At 43.5% G+C, this 21,991-nt stretch overlaps 1 protein-coding gene across 2 annotated transcripts in view; it reads right to left on the bottom strand.

The window, feature by feature from the left end:
* Positions 1-21,991, bottom strand: part of HSD3B7 (hydroxy-delta-5-steroid dehydrogenase, 3 beta- and steroid delta-isomerase 7) — a 93,688-nt gene that overhangs the window by 37,411 nt on the left and 34,286 nt on the right. Inside the window, exons 1-2 of one of the 2 annotated variants that reach the window (XM_081971538.1) lie at positions 8,130-8,260; positions 1,568-1,732 (exon numbers count right to left, since the gene is read on the bottom strand). In XM_081971538.1, the coding sequence (XP_081827664.1) occupies positions 1,568-1,727 (160 nt within the window). In that variant the 5' untranslated portion in view covers positions 1,728-1,732; positions 8,130-8,260. Of the gene's footprint in view, positions 1-1,567; positions 1,733-8,129; positions 8,261-21,991 lie in introns of those variants that run through there. The other variant, XM_081971537.1, reaches the window with a different exon arrangement.

Here is a 21,991-nt window from a genome sequence, read left to right as displayed (position 1 = left end):
ACTTGGAAAGAAGAGAGAATGACCTAAAACACATTCTCCTCACTGCCTAGCAATGACAAGTAATATTAAACCAGCAATTTGGGGTACAAAGTTTTCCAAAGATCCGGATTTTGGTTAAAATGTCTTATGAGCCCACAAATTTCATTTGCTTCCTAAAATCATTAGAAATGAAGAGTCTAAATAAATCACAACACAATTTTTTTTTTAAAAAAAAAAATTGCCTTCCCTTTAAGGCTGTCACCTCAATGGTATTATCACACCCACGCCAAAGATAATGGAACACAGAGACCCTTTTGTATTGGACAGCGGTCAGCAGAAGGGCTCTTGGACAAAATTATTGTTTTGTTTCATGGAGAAGTGCCTCCTATAATTGTTAAGAGACCCAATTTGGTGTAGTGGTTAAGGCACCAGGCTAGAACTCAGGAGATCATAAGTTAAAGTCCCACCTCAGTCATGGGTGATTGGGCCAATCACTCTCTCAGCCCAACTCACCTCACAAGTGGTGTTGGTATTCTACTAGTTCAAAACGGTTTGCCCGAACCAGTAGCGGAAATTCCAGGTGACGCCCTGGTTCTACGGTATCCCTTTTAGGCCCTTTTTTAGGCAAAGTTCATGCGTGGAAAGCAGAGCGCAAGCATGGACGTGGTGCTTGCGAGCAAAGCGAGCACGCATGCCCACATTTGCAAAACGGTAGGGAAGGTAAGTGATTACCACCCCTGTTCACAAGGTTATTATCGTGGGGAACATAGGAGGAGGGAGATATGTTAGATATGTTTGCTCCTTGAGTTATTTGTAAAAATAATAAGGGCAGGATATAGATAAATGGTGTTGAGGGAGACTCTTGAGAGTCCCTCGGAATGAAAGGAGATCAAATCAGTCAATTCTGGAGGAAATCAACCCTGACTGTCCCTTGGAAGGACAGATACTGAAGTTCAAACACTTTGGCCAACAAATGAGAAGAGGGAGGACTCACTGGAAAAGAACCTGCTGTTGGGAAAGATGGACGGCAAAGGGAGAAGAGAAGGGATGAGCTAGTTAAATAGTGTCATTGATGCAATGAACATAAAGACAATGGAGGGCAGGGAGGCCTGGCGTGCGTGGGGTCACAAAGAGCCAGACATGTCTTAGCATCTGAACAAATAAAGAAATAAATTGCTATGAACAAAGAACATGGAGAAATAATAAGTGGAGCTTCGGTCCCAAACTCAAAAACAGAGTTTCTCTGTGATCTCTTTGGCTTGGTTGGAGATGCAAATGAACAACCCTTCAGAGAAAGGGGGACAACTCAAGAGATGTAATCAGGGGTGGTATTTACTTACCTTCCCTACCGCTTCGTAAATGTGAGCATGCACCTACCCATGCACAGGCGCTTTTTGCTAAAAACAGGCCTAAATGGGATGCTGTAGAGCCGGGGCAAGTGGCAGTTCAGGGAAACCGGTTTGGGAAACTGGTCCGAACTGGTAGAATCCCACCCTCTGGATGTAATGATGATTTAATTCAAGTGAGCACATACCAATGATCAGGTACGTGCACTTTCCTTGTGCATAGAAAAAAAGGACTGGCTCACCTCTATCCAAGCTGCGCATACTTTGATCCAGATGCAAGTCAAAGACCCGTATTTCGGCAAGGTTGGGTTCTTGTTCCAGAAGCATTTCAACCAGATGTTTTCCAAGGAAACCACAGCCTCCCGTCACCAGATAGGTCTGGTTTTTGCTAGTCAACCTCATCTGTGCTGGAAAGGGAGAACCAAAGAGCACACTTAAACCGGGACTGCGAGAAGTCAGAATGAGTGGAAGTAGGCAAACCAACAAAAAGCAGAAATAGTAGATTTCCCTAGGCGGAGATTATAAACTCAAGAGCAACTGTAAAAACCACACGTGTCACATATGGGGAAAAAGGAAGGACCCTGAGACAATACTCCAGAAGGGGGAGGGAAGGAGTAAAAAAAACAAAACCACTGGAATGCATCTGTTCTTTCCCACAATTTTTAGGAAATCCACTGACTTTCCGAGTAACCTTTTCCAAATAGAAAGGCAGTCACGGATCATCACTGCCTCTCATGCGATTGCTCCTAGAGATTGTTGGCATCACTGCTGTCTACCAGAAGGACAACAACTCCCTTACTTCTCCAAGTTCTCAAATACTCAGATGTTGAGTATTTTTCTAAATTGTTTGTTTTGGAACTTCTGGATGTAGGCAAGGAGGGAAAATGGGTTTGAATCAGCTCTTCCCCATAGTTTCAATTGGGAAACTGTGACCAAACCAAGTTCCAAAACCCTAGGGAATTTCTAGAAGCCTGGCACTAGCTATTGATAGACAGGCATGTATAATACCTATAGACCAGGGGTGGGTTGCTGCCGGCATCACTGATGCTTCGGTGCGCAAAAAGGTTTGCACAAACGCATGACGTTAGAAAAGGGGGAGGGGAGGAAATTACATTTTTGCAATGAATATTGTTCTGTGCATGCCCAGAAACAAAAATCAAGATGGCACTGCCGTCGATAGAACCAGTTCAGGAGTGTGGCAGGCCGAGTTACTACCTACGCAGGAACCCACCTCTGCTATAGACAGTGCAAAAGAAACAATAAGTCAAAAGGGGGAAGAAAGAGACCTCAGCACCTCTCCACAAGCAATCAACACCCAGATGAGCATAGATTCCACCATGATTAACATTAGACCAACAATCAAGAAACAATACCCCAATCAAGAAACTGCTGGCCGAACAAGCCAACAGTAAACAGCCCAACCAAAGAACCTCTAAGACCAGTCTAGGGCAAACCACTAGAATATAAACTGGGAGCAAACCCCACTCCTTACCAGCACTGATGATATTACCTAGTTTGGCTAATGAAACGTCTGCAAAAAACCCAGCAAGCTAAGAGAGAACCAAGAAATCCATGAATCAACCCTAATTGCAGGGTGTGTGTGTGTGTGTGCTTCTCTAATTATTGCTGAAATCCATGGCATTATTTACAAGCCAGGAAATTTACTATAATGCCACAGATTACAATCAGGGCTACGTGACTTTGTGCTTGAGACACAACCCAAATAAATAATAGACCGCACCACAATGATAATAACTCTACAACTCATTTGTAGTCAGCTATTGTTCTGGGTTGTTAGTCTTACCTATTACAGGCATTACTTGATTCACACGTTCATTTAGTGATTGTTTGAAGTTAACAATGGTCCTGGGGGGAAAAAGGACTTATGACCAATTTTTACACTAACAATCATTGCAACATCCCCACAGTCACATGATCAAAATTTGGGAGCTTGGCAACTGGCATGTATTTAAGATAGCTGTCATCAGTAACTTCCCAACCAGCTTCTGACAAGCAAAGTTAATGAGGGAAATCCAGGTTCACTTAGTGACTGCATAATTCACTTAACAACTGCAGATTCACTTAACAACTGTGGCAGAAAGACCATAAAATGGGGCAAAACTCATTTTATAACTGCCTTGCTTAAGAATACACGTTTTGGGCTCAATTTTGATTGAAAGTCAAGGACTAACTATATCTTAGTTTCAAAAGCCCAAAGAAGATGACTTTGAAGCTTAGATTACTAATTTGCCTGTGTTCTGTCTCTTTTTCTTTAATTTTTATCTCTTATCACCCTGTCACCAGTTCAAAGAACATATTTTTCCTCCAAGTTGGATGTGTTGCAAAAACATCTCCACAATATCTAATTTTCCTCTAGATGTCGAAAAATGTACATTATGAATAAAAGGGTGCTGACAGATAAAAACTGCCTGGTCAATGCTAATGCTATGCAAAAAGGAAGGACGGTTAATTGCTGGCTTCCTTTGTTTTGAACATTGGACCACAACCCGAGATGCTACAGCGGTGTTTCCTCAACTGGCAGCCAATTTAAGATGCGTAGACTTCAACTCCCATAATCCCCCAGGCCCCGTGGTCAGCGAGAAGGGAAGCCAGATCTTTTAAAAATATACCTGCCTTCTCCAATGCACTATCTTTCAGATATAACCAACTGAGAGAAGATACTAGCTAAGAGCCTGGGGGGGGGGGCAGGGGGGGGGGAGAAAGCAAATTCAGACAAGTAAACAAAATACAAAACCAGATTTCCCTCCATCAAAACCAGCCCATTGACATTCCCCTTTTAAGAAACGCAAAAAAAAGGGAAAATAATACGAAATAAACCATTGATATTCAGATCGACATGGGTGGTGCATCTCTAACCTCAGATTCCGGCTGCTTTCTGGTGAACCACGATCCAAGATGTCCAGAGAGAGAGAGAGAGAGAGAGATCTTTGGGCTGGACGTACTATGGAAGGATCACTTTAGCAGGCAGGAATGCAAGTAGTTCAGCCAAACTTTAGACTGTATTGCCAAGTGGAACCTCCCTGTCCTTTCCCAATTATTGGATGCTCTGAGTTAATAGAAACATCAGGACCAACTATTCCTTTGCCAACAGACAAATAAATACAAAAACAAGGTGTTCCTTACTTATGATTGATTGGGTGGTTTTTTTTTTTTTTTGATGTAGAAGATTTATATGGACGCCTACTCACTCTCAGTGATTCTGGGAGGTTTACAAATAAGACTTTTTACTCTCCTGTTTGTCTCTGTATAAGCATTAGCAGGGTGAAATGGTGCATTGTAGGCAGGGGTGAGATTCAGCCAGTTCTGACTGGTTCAGGCGAACCAGATGTTAATTTTACATCTGGTTCGCCGAACTGGTAATTGCAAGGACTGGCTGGCCCCACTCCTCCTGCCCCTTCCCTCCCAGGAGTCTCCATACGGCCCCTTTTGGATGCCAGGTAAGTGCAGGGCCCGCACGGAGACTCTGGGAGATCGAAAAACAGGCCTCACGGAAGTGCTGGAAGTCTGGAAACAGGCCTTTTTCTGGCCTCCGGAGTCTGGGAGGGCTGTTTTCACACTCTCGGAGGCTCAAGGAAAGCCTCCAGAACCTGGGGAGGGTTAAAACACCCCCCCCCACATGGTACAGGAGGCCAAGTAGGCCATGCCCACTATGGTCATGCCTACCCACCAACCAGGCAGAGAACCAGTTGCTAAAATTTCTAAATCCCACCCCTGATCGTAGGGCAACAATTTTTAAGCCAAGGTACTTCAGATGGGCCAACTTACAAAATGTGTCCAAAATCAAGGACAGAAGGCTACTGTGGAACTGAAATTTGGCAAAAACATATAAAACATTTCATGACATAACAGAAAATGTCATAAGACATTGATTCTGAACCTGCGGTTCACGGACCACTGCCCCCCCGCCCCCGCCCCGGGCGATATCATCACAGGGAGTCAATGTTATGATTTAAATCTTGAGTTAAATCTTGGGGGGTCTGTGGCCATGCTCTGTGGCCATAAAAGATATTTTAAGCCGGTCCGTGATGAAGAAAAGGTTAAGGACCGCTGATAAGACATCTCCTGAGAACAAGTCCTGGTGGTTAATTATGGTATGTACTTCACCGGGGCTATTTTCAAGGTAAATACATCTCTGAATATTTCACTGAATTTTTAAGAACCTTTTCCAGTGAAGGCAGTACATTAGAGGGCCTAGGACAGATGTCTCCAACCTGCAGACCAGTACTGGGCCATGGCCTATTGGACACCGGGCCATGGGAGTAGCTGGCTGGTGCATGCATGCACATGCAACCCCACTCACGTCACCATCACGAGTGTTGCAGGCACTCACCACCCCACTTGCGTGGGCACTCATAGCCCCACTTGGGTGTGTGCCACCACCATTATCGCGGACACATAAAACCCCGCTTGTGTGGCGTTCAGAGTTCATTCACGAAAGCATTGCCACGAGTATTGTGGGTGCTCGTGGCCCCACTCACTGAGCATCATTACAGGCCCTCACGGACCCACTCACATGAGCAATGAGTTTCATGTGTGTACATACATGCACATGTGCCTACCCCTCCCACATAACCATTCCCTCTTTCCTCTCTCCCCCACTTTGGACTGTCAACTCAGAAAGATTGGGGACTCTAATCTAGGATATTCACCATGGCCAACTTGCTGTGGCCATTTCACCACAGTCATCTCACCGCGGGACAACTCGCCAAGCCCAACTTGCTGTGGGACAACCTGCCGCAGGAAATTCCACACAGGATAACTCAATGCAATCGATGTTATCCGCCGCTGTTTCTTTGACATTATTTCCATTGACAAAAATGGATATTATGTCAGAGAAACAGTGGCGGATAGATAACATTTGTTTTGTTGAGTTATCCCCCCCTGGAATTTTCTGTGATGAGCTGTCCTATGGCAAGTTGGCCACGGCCAGCTGTCTCCTGGCTAGTTGGCTGCACCAAAATGGCCATGGCGATATGGCCATGGTGAAATGGCACAGTGAGTTGGCTGCAGCGAATTGCCCCATTCCCTACATTAGAAGTCCTGTCAGTGTTGAAGGCATCAAGGAATCTGGTAAGGAAATATCTCTGAAATAACAGGTCATGGATCGTCTACCCTCTATTTTGAACTGTTCATCATCACAAGTGAAAACATGCCTCTTAGTCTAGACACCAATCTCATTTATTTGCTTAACAGGGTCTCATCATCCAACTGAAAGGGGGGGGTTGTACGGAGGGAGACAGTCCCATCTAGCAAAACACCCTAGACAACTCCACAAGAGTAATAATGTTCTGGTGAGGATTTATGGATCAGCGACATCTGAAAAATTTCCCTGGTTTCAACAGATGCCAGCAGCCCCGGAGATATTTCATTTATTAATCAACAGTGTTATCAGCTTACCAGATTAAATACAGAGCACAGAACATAGAGTAATAGGGTTGGAAGGGAGATAAGTTAGATGAGAGATGAGAGATGAGATAAGAGATAAGAGATAAAATAAGACGTAAGATGTAAGATATGATTATAAGCAGAAGGGGGTTGCTCCTGGATTGGCCTGGATCAGAGGAACCTGTAGTGGTGGCGCTGGGAGAAACCACCCGCCCCACCTGGATGCTTCTGCGCATGCACAGAAGCATTGCATGCACCCGCGAGCACGCAAATGAACAAGAGCGAACCGGTAGCACCAGGATTTGAAATCCACCTCTGATTATAAGATGTAATATAAGATAACTTTATTGTCTTTTTTTTTTTACTGTGAGCACACCGGCCGAGATTAAAAATGAAATTCTGTAGCCTGCTCTCAAGAGAAAGTATATATCTACCCAACACATACATAACACTCACAACATATATACTGTATATTAATCACTGTTCACTTTGAATACGTAGCGGAAAGAGGAAACTTGAGAGTTCACAAGTTTGATGCTCTATGGAACAAAACTGTGACTGAATCTAGGACAGATGTTCTACTTCGGATACCACAAAGCCTCCTCCCCGAAGGTAACGAGGAAAAGAGGTCATGAAAAGGATATGTAGTGTCCCAGAACATCTGGTGGACTCTACTCAAGCATCTTGGAGGTCTTCTAATCCAACCCCTTGCCCAAACAGGAGACCCTATACCATTCTGGACACATGCCTCTCTAAACTCTTCTTGAAAACCTCCAGTGATGGAGTAGTTTGAGAAACTGGGTATTTTAAGCATGAAGCCATAAAATACTCTTTATTATCACATACCAATCCCGCGAAGAACCTTGACTTGCCTTTTATTTTATTTGGCTAGACCAGGCAAATGTTTAAGAGAATTCGGCACGTACAACTTAGACAACAAGATAAATTATGTCAGATTATTTAGATGATATCTAATTCCTCAGTTATTTTTAGTGACTCATAATTTCTTTAAAACCTCCGTATGCTCATTTACATTCGCGCATTAATGTTTCAAAGCACTCTCACACAATTTTAAAAAACAACAACAATGAACTGAGCACAAAACAAAAATGTTAGCAGACGGGGGTTATTCGCAGCTGTCTTAAAAACAGCATCCTTTTAGACAAGCCCTTGGTTTTATTCTGGCCTAAAATTAACTGGTAAGGATCCAAATGCTGCATTTGCGTTGGTTACTCAAATGAAACCATTTTAGGGTTCATATTATGCAAGGGCATTAAATACACTGTTCAATGTAGAAATGTTACACATTCCCAAGGCTGAAATTCATGCAGAATGTAAGCAAGGTTTAGCATGAGTGCATTAGCACAAACAATGAAGTAAACTGTTTGAAAGCCTTACCAGCCAAAGCTCGACGCGCGGAAAATGATCCAAACAAATCAGCGAGCAAAAACAAAAGAGTCAGTTGTCACTTGGACAGCACTTTTCTGGAGGCAGGCTTGAAGCTCAGTCTCAGTCAACAGGTGCAGAAAACGTGGCTCAGAACCCCAGGCGCACAAGCTCTCATATAGGAGAGCAAAGAGGAAGCATGAAAGAAAGGAAGTGCCATAACGAGAAAGGTGTAATACTACTCATTTCCTTCCTCCCGTGCTAAGTTCCCATCACAACCCCCAATGTCTGGAATTGCTCAAAGAGGTGGACAACCCGATGGCCTCCAGACCTTTAGGCAACTTCCCCCAGCCAGCTCCATCCGTGGTTAGGTAAGATGGAGGGTATAGTCCAAAATACAGGTAGTCCTCTACTTACAACCACAATTGAGCCCGACATATCTGTTGCTAAGTGAGACATTGGTTAATTGAGTTTTGCCCCGCTTTACAATCTTTCTCGCCACGGTTGTTAAGTGAATCACTGCAGTTGATAAGTTGGTAACCCGGTTGTTAAGTGAATCAGACTTCCCCATTGACTTTGCTGGTCAGAAGGCCAGAAAAGGTGATCACAAGACCTTGGGGCACAGCAGCAACCGTCATAAAAATGAACCAGTTGATAAGCATATGAATTTTGATCTCATAACTATGGGGATGCTGCAGAGGTTGTAACTGTGAAAAATGTCCAAAAACGTCACGTTTTTCAGTGCCCTTGTAACTTTGAACGGTCACTAAACAAACTGTTGTAAGTTAAGGACTAGCTGTACGTGGAAGGTACCATATCAGAGGTGGTATTCAGCCGATTCTTTCCAGTTCAGGCGAACCGGTAGCGGCAGTGAACCGGTAGTGGCAGCTGTGGGAGGCTCCGCCCACCAGCCCCAATGTCATGCGCAAACACTGCACATGCGCAGAAGGCAGTGCACATGCACAGATGCGGCGCACACTCACATTTGCGCACTGGTAGGGAAGTAAGTGAATTCCACCACTGTACCATATCATCCACAGTTAGTGGTTAAGAAGCAGTTGTGAATTTTCTTCCGTACCAAGTGCTCTTCAACTTCTGTACAGTAATCCTCAACTAGCAGTTCATTCAGTAACCATTCGAAGTTATAATTGCACTGAAAAAGTAATTTATGGTGGTTTTTCACACTCACACCCTTTGCAGAGTCCCCAGGATATGTGATTCAAAATTCAAACAGCTGGCAATAGACTCGCATTAGTGATGGTTGCAGTGGCCTGGCATTATGTGCGATCACCTTCCGACAAGCAAAGTCCACAGGAAGGCCCAATTCATTTAAAAAATGTGTTAATAACTTAACAATTGTAGTGATTCACTTAACAACCGTGGCAAGAAAAGTCATAAAATGGTGCAAAACTCACTAAACAACTGTCTCACTTAGTAACAGAAATGTTGGGCTCAACTGTGGTCGTGTGTTAAGGGCTACAGTATAACAGGATAACAGAGTTAGAAGGGACCTTGGAGGTCTTCTAGTCCAACCCTCTGCTCAGCCAGGAAGCCCTCTACCATTTCAGACAAATGGCTATCCAACATCTTCTTAAAGATTTCCAGGGTTGGAGAATTCACAACTTCTGGAGGCAAGCTGTTCCACTGATTAATTGTTCTGACTGTCAGGAAATTTCTCCTCAGTTCTAAGTTTCTTCTCTCCTTGATTAGTTTCCACCCATTGCTTCTTAACCTACAGCCCGCATGCAAACTAAACTGTCTTCAGTTCTCATTTTAGAGTTGAAGAGGACAAATAAAAATAAACACGTCTGAAGTTCTCCTTGGCTGGGTTATTCCTCGTCTGAGCTACCTTGAGATGGAGAAGTCCTGTTTTCAATCTTAGAATCAGATGATTTCCCAACCTGTTTAGAGGAAATAGAGACGAGGAAAGCCAAGCTAATGAGGTCCAGGTTTCAAAAAGGCTTTGATGCATCTTTCAAAAGGAAATTTTTAGTCTAATACCATTTGCAGTTCCTCAGCATTTTCTTCCATATTCCTGGTTAGAGACACATTACAATAGTTTACTCTGCAAAACTGCACAATGAATTCATGCGTTGTAAACAACGGAGCATGCCAAAAAAATAAAGTAAAATAACATAGTAAATAAATCAGCCATTTAAAAAAAAAAAAGGAGGAGGGAAATCACACTGGTTAGTTATAAAATACCCCAGCCACCTGTTCCCACCAATTTCCACGAAACAGTAATATTTTAATTGACTTATTTGTTTTTATTTTTATCTACCTTTATTATTTTTATAAATAAGTCAAGGCAGTGAACATACTAATGCTCCTTCCTCCTCCTATTTTTCCTGTAAGGTTGGTTGAGCTGAGTGAGGGTAACACCAGTCCAACATCACTCAGCTGGCTTTCATGCCAAAGGTAGGGCTAGAACTCACATCTCTAGCCAGGTGCCTTAACCACTAGACCAAAGTGGATCTTAAGCCTTTTAAATAACTGCTACTCCATAAAAAAATTCAGGTGAAATCAATTTCAATTTCCTTGGAAGTGATTTCATAATTTCGCAAGAACCGTTGGAAAGATTTTATCCTCTTGTGTTCCAAATATTTGGAGGGCAGCAGCTGCCAACCTGTGCATTAACAAGAATGAAGGCAATATTTCATGCCAGCTAACTATAAAATAAATAAAGTAAATATCTGCATTGCAAAGTACCAACTGATTAAAACACCATCTGATTTCATTGGAATTTCGCTCCTGGTACAGTTGGCCGGAAAGTAAATCCTATTTTCTCAAATCTTTTCCATTTGCGATTGCTATTTATCTGGCACCTCTCCTGTTTACACCATGAATCAGAATCCTGCCCATTGAGAACATGATGTTGGGAAAATAGACGAAACAGCAGTGGTGCAGATTTGCACATAAGCAGCTGTGGTTACATTTCCCAGGAATCTGAAGGGGTGATTTATCGGGTCTTTGTTTTTGTCAGATTAGATTGGGTTGGGCTTTATTTCTGTTTTTATGATTTAGAGTTTCTCAGATATCTTTCTAACATGTACTGTAAACTAGTCAAGTCATCAAGGGGTGGCAAAGGAAAGGAAGCACATGGACTTAGTGCTCATGAAGTTGGAAGAGAACTTTTCCGTTCTCTGGATGACTCCCCTGGCAAATCTATTTTGGAATAATTTATCCTTCCACGTACTTCTCAAAGGCTTAGTCAATAGCTAACTTTCATGCATTTAATTTCTGGGAGGAATCATGATCCAACAGAAATCCTGAAAAATGTATTGGGGCAGCCTAGAGTCAATCCATTTTTCTCCAAATCCTGCAAACGCCCTCAGTGGAAATGCTGATCTCATGTGTAGTCGGCCCTATTATACATATGAAGGAGGGGAGGTCAATAGATTTTTGTATTTTACAAAGCAGAAACCCTATTTTGGCTGCTTTTTCATAGTTTAATGGTGGAGGGAGGCTTTCAGGATTCTTAATGCTTAATAAGAAAGGCCTGGCTCTTCTTTAAGGTGTGGATGTGTCTTTAAGCCTGATATGGGAAGACTGGCTGAACTACTGTATAACAGAGGCAGTGGTGGGTTTCAAAATTTCTTAGAACCTCTTCTGTAGGTGTGGCCTGCTTTGTGGGAGTGGCTTGCCAGCCATGTGACTGAGTGGGAGTGGCTTGCCAGCCATATGACTGGGTGGGAGTAGCTTGCCAGCCATGTGACGATGGGCGTGGCCAACTTGTAAAATGTGGTGAAACTCACTTAACAACGCTCTTGCTTAGCAACCAAAATGTTGGCTCAGAAACTCTGGCATTTGAAGCACGCAAGTCTTAAAGCTGTCAAGTTACAAGACCCTTGCACCCCTAAAACTTTAGAAAAAAAAACCAGGGGTGTTCAAAACTTGACAGCTTTAAGACTTGTGGACTTCAACTCCCAGAATTCCTCCTCTCGCTCTTCATCTTGATGATGTGCGGACGGGCGGAGGGAGGGAGCTGGAACCGGTTCTAAATGGCACTATAGATTTGTGGAACCTCTTCTATAGAAGAGGTTAGAACTGGCAGGAGCCCACCCCTGAACAAAGGCCTCATTCAGATAGTGTTAAACATCAGCTCCCAGCAGCCCTCACGACTGATGAATGCCCTTTCAGAGTCCTCTTTCAGCCAAGGTGCACTGACTGGTTGTGAGTTATGAGATTTATGTAGCTCTCCCTTTGTTTTATCCCTACAGCAACTTTGTGGGGTAGGCTAGGCTGTTTTTTGATAATTAAGGATGGATGTAATTCTAATCAGGGGTGAGATTCAGCCAGTTCGGACCGGTTCAGGCGAACCGGATGCTAATTTTACATCTGGTTCGCCAAACCAGTAGTTGGAAGGACTGGCTGGCTCTGCCCACTCCACTCTGAAATCCTCCAGAGCCTGGGGAGGGCAAAAACTCCCCCCTGCTGTGGTGCCAGAGGCCGAGTAGGCCATGCCCCCCCACCTCATGGTGATGCCCATCAAGCAAGCAGGCAGAGAAATGGTTGCTAAAATTTTTCAATCCCACCCCTGATTCTAATCCAACAATCTAATCATTCCATCATACATTAAATCATCAGGTTTATTTGCTCTTTGGCTTGTCTTTGCCCTCAGATTATGCATTTTAAGGCTCTGTCTCAGGGTTCCTCAACCTTGGTAACTTTAATGTAGACTTCAACTCCCAGAATTCCCCAGCCATCTCCCAGAATTCCCCAGCCAGCATATGTGTGACTTCAACTTTCAGAATTCCCCAGCCATCTCCAAAAATTCCTCTGCCACCAAAAGTGTTACTCCTAGAATTCCCCAGCCATCTTCCAGAATTCCCCACCCAGCATATATGTGACTTCAACTCCCAGAATTCCCCAGCCAGGAAATGCAAATACTGGCGGGAATTCTGGGAGTTGAAGTTCACACTTTTTCAGGTTGCCATGGCTAAGAAACCCTATTCCAAGGTATTCTCTGCTTAACATAAGGAAAAACTCTACATTAGATTGAGGATGTTCAAGAATTACCTATAGGGCCAGTTATTTTTAACAAGCATGAGAGTAGAAAGGATTGAGTTTTCATGTGCCAAATGTAAATACTGCCTTTGTTTCAAGGAGCAAATGGTGGCGCCCATCAAATTCCTTCCCCCACTTGTTCTGCACAACAACCTTGTTAAGTGGGATGTCTTGAAAAGAAGAATCTGGGCCAAAGCTTCCATAGACCAGTGTTTTTCAACCTTGGCAACTTGAAGATGTCTGGACTTCAACTCCCAGAATTCCCCAACCAGCACGGCTAGCAGAGGAATTCTGGGAGTTGAAATCCACAAGTCTTAAAGTTGCTGAATTTGGAGACCTCTGTTCTAGAGCCAATAGACTCCTTCGTTTTACACTAAGACCTAACTAATATGTCCCAGATATAATTCAACACCCATTTCTGCCATGGTCAGGCAGAAATAAAGCATCTCACAAGGAACCACTGTATCTCCACCAGCTCTTACACCCCACTCCAGCCAAGATACCCAATACACCGATCTTAAAGATGTCAATCATTCAGTTGCAAAACAAATTGCCTCAAATCTTCACAAGTACACAAGTATCTCATACATAAAGGCAGCAAATATCATGGGATCTACATGTCAAAAAAGGCAAGATGGCGGTCACACCCATATGAGCCATGGTGGCGCAGTGGTTAGAATGCAGTATTGCAGGCTACTTCTGCTGACTGCCATTAGTTCAGCAGTTTGATTCTGACCAGCTCAAGGTTGACTCAGCCTTCCATCCTTCCGAGGTCAATAAAGTGAAGACTCTGATTGTTGGGGGCAAAAGGCTGACTCTGTAAACCACTTAGAGAGGACTGTAAAAGCACTGTGAAGCAGTATATAACTCTAAGTGTTGCTGTTTGATCACATGGTTGGGACTGCCATCTTTCCCTCCTCTTCCTTGTGGTGATTTATTACATGTAAATTTAATTTTTTTTCTAAAGTTTTTTGTTTTATTTTAATATATACAATCCATCTTCCATTAAACAGTGTGCCATTCTGGCTAAAAATACTTTGTGCAACAACAATTAAAATTTACAATCATATTCATTATTTAATCTATTCCCAGCTTAATACCAATACCTTAAATGTCTAATACTATAACAATCCCCTTCTTGATTTAACTGTATTAATCACGCTAACTCTAATGATCATTTCTTTTAGACAACTATTTTTACTTCTAATTCTTATATTTATTCTTTAGCCATCGATAAAATGATTCCCATGTAACGTAACAATCAGTTTGTTCTTTCTCTTTAATCGCCAGTGTTAATCTGTTCATTGCTGCACGTTCTAATATTTTCCTAATCATTTATTAAATTTATTATGGTTGCCCAGTCCACTTTTTAGATCCCTTCCCATAAGACAATTTTGAGGAGAAGGGGAAGCCATGAAAACTACTTTACGGAATATGGCAATAAGGGGGCCCCAGGGGTGGGTTCCGGCAGTCGCTACAGCCAGTTCACTGTGCATGTGAGCAGTGCAATAAAAATTGCTCTGCGCATGCAGAGAAGCAAAAAACAAGATGGTGGAGCCTACGGTGTTGCCGGGAGAACTGGTTCAGGGGCGTGGCAGGTTCCAGCGACCCAAGCCACCAAACCACTACTGGTTCAGTTGAGCCAGTCCGAACCGGTAGGAACCCACCACTGGGGTGGTCCTTGTCTTACATCCACTTGTTTAATGACTGTTCAAAGATACAACGGTATTGAAAACAGGTGACATGACCAGTTTTCACACTTACCAGCATTGCAGCATCCTCCCAATCATGTGATCAAAATTTGGGTGCTTGGCAACGGGTATGTATTCATGACAGTTGCAGCATCCCGGAGTCATGTGATCACCATTTCCCAGCTGGCTTCCAACAAACAAAGTCATTGGGGGAAGCGAGATTTGCTTAATGACCACATGAGTCACTTAACAACTGCAATGATTCGCTTAACAATGGGGGCAAGACAGATCGTAAAATAAGGCACAATGCCTTTAACAACTGCCTTGCTCTATTGTGGTCGTAAATCAAGGACTAATGTACACACACACACACACGTGTGTGTGTGTGTGTGTTGTATTTGTGCTGATAAATAAATAAAGGGAAACTAGTATAGATCTATTTCAAGCTATCAGCTAGCCATACCCTTACTGGGATTCGAACCTGGGCTGTATTACATATTAGGCAGATGTATTAGCCATTAAGCCACAGGCTCTCCTCCTTATCAGCTTATCAGCTCCTTATCAGGCTCTCCTCCTTATCAGCAAAATATGGTTTTCTGCTTGGATGGTCTCCTGCAGTGAGCCGATAGACAGAAAGGGGGAGTAGTGAGTTCCCTCCCATATTTGGGCATACCAGGGGTTTTGTGTGTTTGTGTGTGTGTGTGTGTGTGTGTGTGTGTGTGTGTATGTATATATATATCCCTGTTCAGCTTAGAAGAATGGGGTTGTTTTTTTTAAAGGAAGGAAGTGGGAAATGTTCTTTATTCAGATGATGGAAAAGCCCTCTTTTTTTTTTGGCAAAAGCAGCTATTCCTTTTCTGGCTGATTCCTCGCCTCTTTTGGGACCAGTAAATATCAGAAAAGAAAAAGGAAGAGATTTTCACTTCCATTCAAACTGCTGTCATCACTTTTTTTATTCATTTATGCTGATGCACAATTGACCAGAAGAAGAAATGGGTGTGCCACATCTTAAGTTTGAGTTTTTGTTTATAAGAGATTTTGAAATACAATACCTTGTCACAATGGTGACAAATAAGGATAGATTTTTTTCCCCAAAAATTCCTAGCAATTTTTCATATTGATTAATGAATCTTGTCGTACCAATTGCTTTTGCTCATTAGTAAACAGTGATTTGGTTTTAATTATTCTTTCAAAGTGATATGATTGATTATATTAATATAAAAATCATTTCTGTGTTTAATACTTAACATCTAAGTGAAATTCAGCGTAGAGAAAAGTAAGGTTTTACACTTAGGCAAGAAAAACCAAACGCACAGGTATAGAATAGGTGGTACTTGACTCAATAGTAGTAACAAGTGAGAGGGATCTTGGAATCCTAGTAGATAATCATTTGCTCAGTTTACATATAAGCAGTACAATGAAATCAGCCATGTGCAGATCTGTACATTGGGGAAATATAACAACCTCTTCATCAACATATGGCACAACATAGGAGAACAAACCTATCAGGACTAGATTCAGCAGTCCACCTGCACATAGGTCATTCTTTTAAAGACAGCAATGTCCACATTTTCCACAGAAAGGATCACTGGTTTGAAAGAGGGGTCAACGAGGCCATTTATGTCAAAATTAAACAGCGCTCTCTCAACAGAGGGGGAGGGATATGACATCATCTATTTCCAGTCTACCACACCGTCTTTTCAGCAGTTCCTAGAAGGCTCCACACCCATTTGCACTACCCAGCTGACCCGAATAAACCTCCAAGTGGGCCAGAGGTGATATTCAGCCGGTTTGCACCAGTTCAGGCGAAACTTTAGGGGAAATTTGGCCTGGTTCGCCAAACTGGTAGTGATTTTTGGCTGGCCCCATCCCCCGCCCAGCTGCCTGGTCACCGTTTGCTTGCTCTGCCCACCCGGTCACCACTCGCTCACCCTGTCCGCCCGCTCAACGCTCACCTCATCCATCCCAGCCCTATATATGTTGCCTTTGCTTCACCACATGGCCCAGCTACTCACCTCGCCAGTCGCCTCCACGCCTCATCTGCTCTGCTCAGCTCACCAAAGGTAAGTAAGCATGCCACCCCATCACCCTTCACCTTGGGTCAGAGTCCAGGGCCCCAGGGACATGCCATTCCTGAGAGTCACTGCCTGCCTCAGCCACATCAGGGAATGCACCATTCCTTGGCTCCGGCCTTGCCCCAGAGTGGTCACCCGCTTGCCGCCCACTCTCCCTTTGCCAGTTGCCCTGTTTCCCCTCCTTCAGAGGCCCAACCCTAGCCTGGCTTCCTCTCCCATGACTGCATCTTTCTTCGGCTTACCTTCCTCCCACAGCAGTTGATCCGGATTCTGGAAGGCAAGCTTTTTTTTTCAGTGTGACTCCAAGAAGCCTCCCAGCTGCCACCTCTTTGCCAGCTGCTGAAAACTACCGGAGGTACCAGAAAAAGCCACTACCATTGCTGCTCTGTTCTTCATGCCAGCGCACATCCCATTGCCTGCTGCGACGCTCTGCTTGGAGTTGCCCGGCCAGCTCTCTCTGCCACAGCAGGCAATAGGATGCATGTGCATGGCCGGTGCGAAGGACAGGGCGCGGCCGGTGCGAAGGACAGGGCAGCAACGGTAGTAGTTTTTTCAGCGACCTCCGGTAGTTTCCAGACAGTCGTTGCTGCCAGGAAGCTGCTGGCAAAGAGGTGGCCGCTGGGAGGCTTCTCGCAGTCACACCAAAAAAGAGAGCTTGCCGTTCGGAGACTATTTAGAATCATCCCCAAAATTTAATCCCACATCAAAAAATACCAAAAAGATAGAATGTGATAATGAATTAGAAAAAACACTCAAAATCAAGGCCAAAAAAAAAAAAAAAAGAAGACAGAATGCTGAAAATATTCTAAAATACTAGGATATTGCTTATAGCATCATCTGAAATGATAATTATTTGTCCTTTGATCAGAAACGCTTCCATCCGTGCTGGAATTATTTAGCCACTGCTTCCCAGCACTAAAAAGTGAGCAGGTATGGGTAATCCTCGGTTTATGACCAGAATTGGAACCATGTTTGTTAAGTGAGTCTAACCTGATTTTATGACATTAAGTAAATCACACAGCTGTTAGGCAAATTCAGCTTTCCCCATTGACATGGCTTGTTGGAAGCTGGCTAGGAAGATCACATGACCCCAGGATGTTGCAAACATTGAAAATGTATGCTCTCAATTCTGATTACTGGATCGTGAGATTCTGTGACTGTCTTAAGCACAAGGACCGATTATAGGTCACTTTTTTCAGTACCATTGTAACTACAGTCACTAAACAAATGGTTTTAAATCGAGGATCATGTGTAATCACAATGAAAAGGGATTACATGTTTATTTATTTTGTAGTAGCCATGGTTTCAAACTCACAAAGCATGTGAAATGGCTAAGATACTTTTAATTTTTGAAAAAAGAATGCAAAGCTCTCAGTTGGGCTTAAAAACCATCCATAGATCACTCTTGTTTTTGTTAAAAAGGTAAAAGTTCCCCTTGCACATATGTGCTAGTCATTCCCAACTCTAGGGGGCAGTGCTCATCTCCATTTCAAAGCCGGAGAGCCAGCGCTGTGCAAAGACATTTCCGCGGTCATGTGGCCAGCATGACTAAACGCCAAAGTGCACAGAACACTATTACCTTCCCACCAAAGGTGGTTCCTATTTTTCTACTTGCATTTTTACTTGCTTTCGAACTGCTAGGTTGGCAGAAGCTGAGACAAGTAATGGGAGCTCACTCCATTACACGGCACTAGGGATTCGAACCGTCAAACGGCCGACCTTTCTGATCGACAAGCTCCAAGTCTTAGCCACTGAGCCCTTTGTTTTCGTTAGGTTTAGAAAAAAAGAAATGTACTGACTGGGGATGATGGAAACTGTAGTCCAGCATTCTTCAAAGTTGCGGGGAAAGTTACCCTGCTGATAACAGAACCCACATTTCCCAACGTAATTCAAACAGAGAGGTGAGAAATGGAAAATGAAACTTCTGGGCACTGACAGGCATTTAACAACAAACCTTAGAGGAAAAAGAAGGTCTGCATTTTGCACCTTGCATTTTTCTGCATGCTACGCTGCAAAACAATGGGGCATTATGTCAACAAGGAGAGGGCAGGAATACAACTTGATTAATTGAGCAACCTGATTCATTGAGTAACCTGTGGTAACGCCCTCATTGTTCCATGAGAGCTAATGAGCTCACTCGGTTACGCGGCGCTAGGGATTCGGACCACCAAACTGCCCACCATTCTGATCCACAAGCCTTAGCCACTGAGTCATTGCGTCCCCTTCCAGCTCTATTCTATTCTAAAGCACGCTGGTCAGTGATGAGGAAGAGGAATTGCCTTCTGCACCTGATCCCAGAACAGGTAGGGCAGAGCAAAGGCAGGATCAGCTAAGGTCAGCCTGATTACTCACAAGGAAGCAGCCTTGCCCCTCTTGCCCCACCTCCCCCACGGCTATTTAGGACAGCAGACAAATAAAGGTGATGCTGGGAACAATGCATCTGTTTCATAGCTGTGTGTTTTCTGGTCGTGATACCTGCCTTGCTTTGGATTTACACCATGCCTTGACTTCGACCGTGCCTCTTAAACCTTCTTGTGGATTTAATTTTGCCTCGTGGACTCATTGGCCATTGCTGTATGGACTAGCATTGGTCTGCTTTTGGCTCATTCCTGGGGCTTTGGTGAAGGGAATTCCTGGGCCAATTAATAAACCCACTATACCACTGGTGTGTGTGTGTGATTGTTTGTGTGTGTGTGTGTGTGTGTGTGTGTGTGTGTGCACGTACGCATGTGTGTGTGCAGGAGAGCATATCTGAGCACAATTCAGAAACTTTACTTTTCATGCTCTGGAAGAAATGAGGCTTGCAATATGTGTTAGAATATTGGGCATGGCTAGTCTAGTGAAAAGAAGAAGGACCAGGGGAGACATGATAGCAGTGTTCCAATATTTGAGGGGCTGCCATGGAGAGGAGGGGGTCAAGCTATTTTCCAAGGCACCTAAAAGGACAGACAAGGAATAATGGCTGGAAACTGACCAAGGAGAGATTCAACCTAGAGATAAGGAGAAATTTTCTGACAGTGAGAAAAAAAAAACCAACCAATGGAACAGAAGTTGCCTTCAGAGGTTGTGGGAGCTTCATCACTAGAGGCTTTCAAGAAGAGATTGGACTGCCATTGGTCAGAAATGGTGTATGGTCTTCTGCTTGGGCGGGATAGTTGGACTAGATGACCTACAAGGTCCCTTCCAACTCTGATTACCATTTCTATCTTCTTGTGATAGGATAATGATCACAGCAAATTAAAGTACCTTCCAAGATGCTGCTAGAGTTTTGGCAAATGATGCAAGCGACTTTAAATCGATTTCTGGTGGAGCCTTGATTTATATTCTACATGGCTTTGCATCCACACCCAAATGCATAAGGAGGCGAAACAGATTTCAAAAACAGATACTTGAGTAGGATGAATAAACAAACCTGTCTGCCTAATTGGATCATTTGTTGTAGAGACAGATCTGTAAATCACAGAAACCAAAACTCTCTGGCTTACATTCTTTTTCACTTGGATTTACAATACAATACAATAGCAGAGTTGGAAGGGACCTTGGAGGTCTTCTAGCCCAACCCCCTGCCTAGGCAGGAAACCCTTTACCATTTCAGTCAAATGGCTATCCAACATCTTCTTAAAGACTTCCAGTGTTGGGGCAGTCACAACTTCTGGAGACAAGCTGTTCTACTGATTAATTGTTCTCACTGTCAGGAAGTTTCTCCTCAGTTCTAAGTCACTTCCGGGTTGCTCAGAGGGTCGTTTTAAGTGCTCCGAAGGCGTCAGGGAAGCCTCCGGACAGTCCTTGAAGTCTCCGGAGGGCTTTTGGGGGGGCGGGGGGGCTCTTTTCGCCCTCCCCAAGCTCCTATAAAGCCTCTGGAGCCGGGGGGGGGCGAAAAATGGCTTTTAAAAAGGTGAACTCAGATGGCCAGCGCGCGCATGTGACAGGTAGACAAAAATGCCAAACCCAGACTAAACATCTGGCTGACTATGCAATGATTAATAATAATAATAATAATATAATGCCTGTTTAGTGCCCATTTTAAATTAATTATCGGCTATCCCCAGATCCAAGTTTAACGGATAGAGACCTGCCAACAACTCTGTAGAATAAATATTTGGATGGAAAATAAACTGTCTTGGCTCAATTCAGGAAGAAGCAACCTTATTTTGATTTACGCTTTTTCATTTTTTAGCTTTTACTTGAATACTGATCAAAGATGTTTGTTTTCTCCCTCTGAGCAGTAGTTTATTTTGTTGGAAGAAATGTCCTTCTGGGTTCAGTTCCACATGGGGGAAAAGACACTGGAAACATGGAGGCCGCTTGGAAAGATGGTTTTAATGGTGGACAGGACCGCATGGCTTGAGGTCCTGGGGGAAAAGGTAATCACATGCCTTGAAGATGTTGAAGAAGGAAAAAAGGCTCGCTTGCTGAGAGTCCCTGGGTTTTATGCCCTCTGTTGGGCCCCACCCTGGGGGCTCCCACTCCTGTGCAAGAAATGAACTCTGATTGGCTATCAAACTCCCATGGGGTCATGCAGGGGCAACTCTGTAGGCTGTGCTTTGAATCCATTGCTGGGTGGTGATGTAATGAAAGGACTTTGGGATTCCTATTATGGCTCTGCCTGTAGATCTTCGTTATGTAGAATAGACTGGCTCAGGCCTTAATGGCCCATTGACAAAGGTGGCGGCTATTAAGAATGAGTCTGTTTCCTGCCTAAAAACATGTTCCTCTGGCCCAGGCCTTAATGGTCCATTGACAAAGGTAGGGGAAATGAGTTTCTTTCTCCCTTTTAGGGGGAAATATCCTGCCCTTTAATATTTCCTAAAATATTTCATTTTCTAGGAGAGAGGTGGATGCTAACTTCCTACAAATTGATTTGGCTTATTTTTTTAATTGCAAGTCTTTTTAAGAAATGGAGTGTTAAATATTGGATATCAAGAAATTTGGAGCATGCCACATAGTGGTGCCAGCTACCAAAATGAATAAGCATTTACCGGCAAGTTTCAGCTTACATTGAGTTCTGAGAAACGCCAACCCAGGAAACCCGAGAATATAAAGAAGTCTCTTTTAGCACAGTCACAAAACAAGCAAGCACACAGCAAGATCAAATACTGTC

This window comes from Natrix helvetica (genome assembly GCF_964273705.1).
Source record: "Natrix helvetica genome assembly, chromosome: Z".
Lineage (NCBI taxonomy): Eukaryota > Metazoa > Chordata > Lepidosauria > Squamata > Natricidae > Natrix > Natrix helvetica.
Note: the sequence above shows the minus strand (reverse complement) of the source record. Positions and strands in the feature narration are given on the sequence as shown.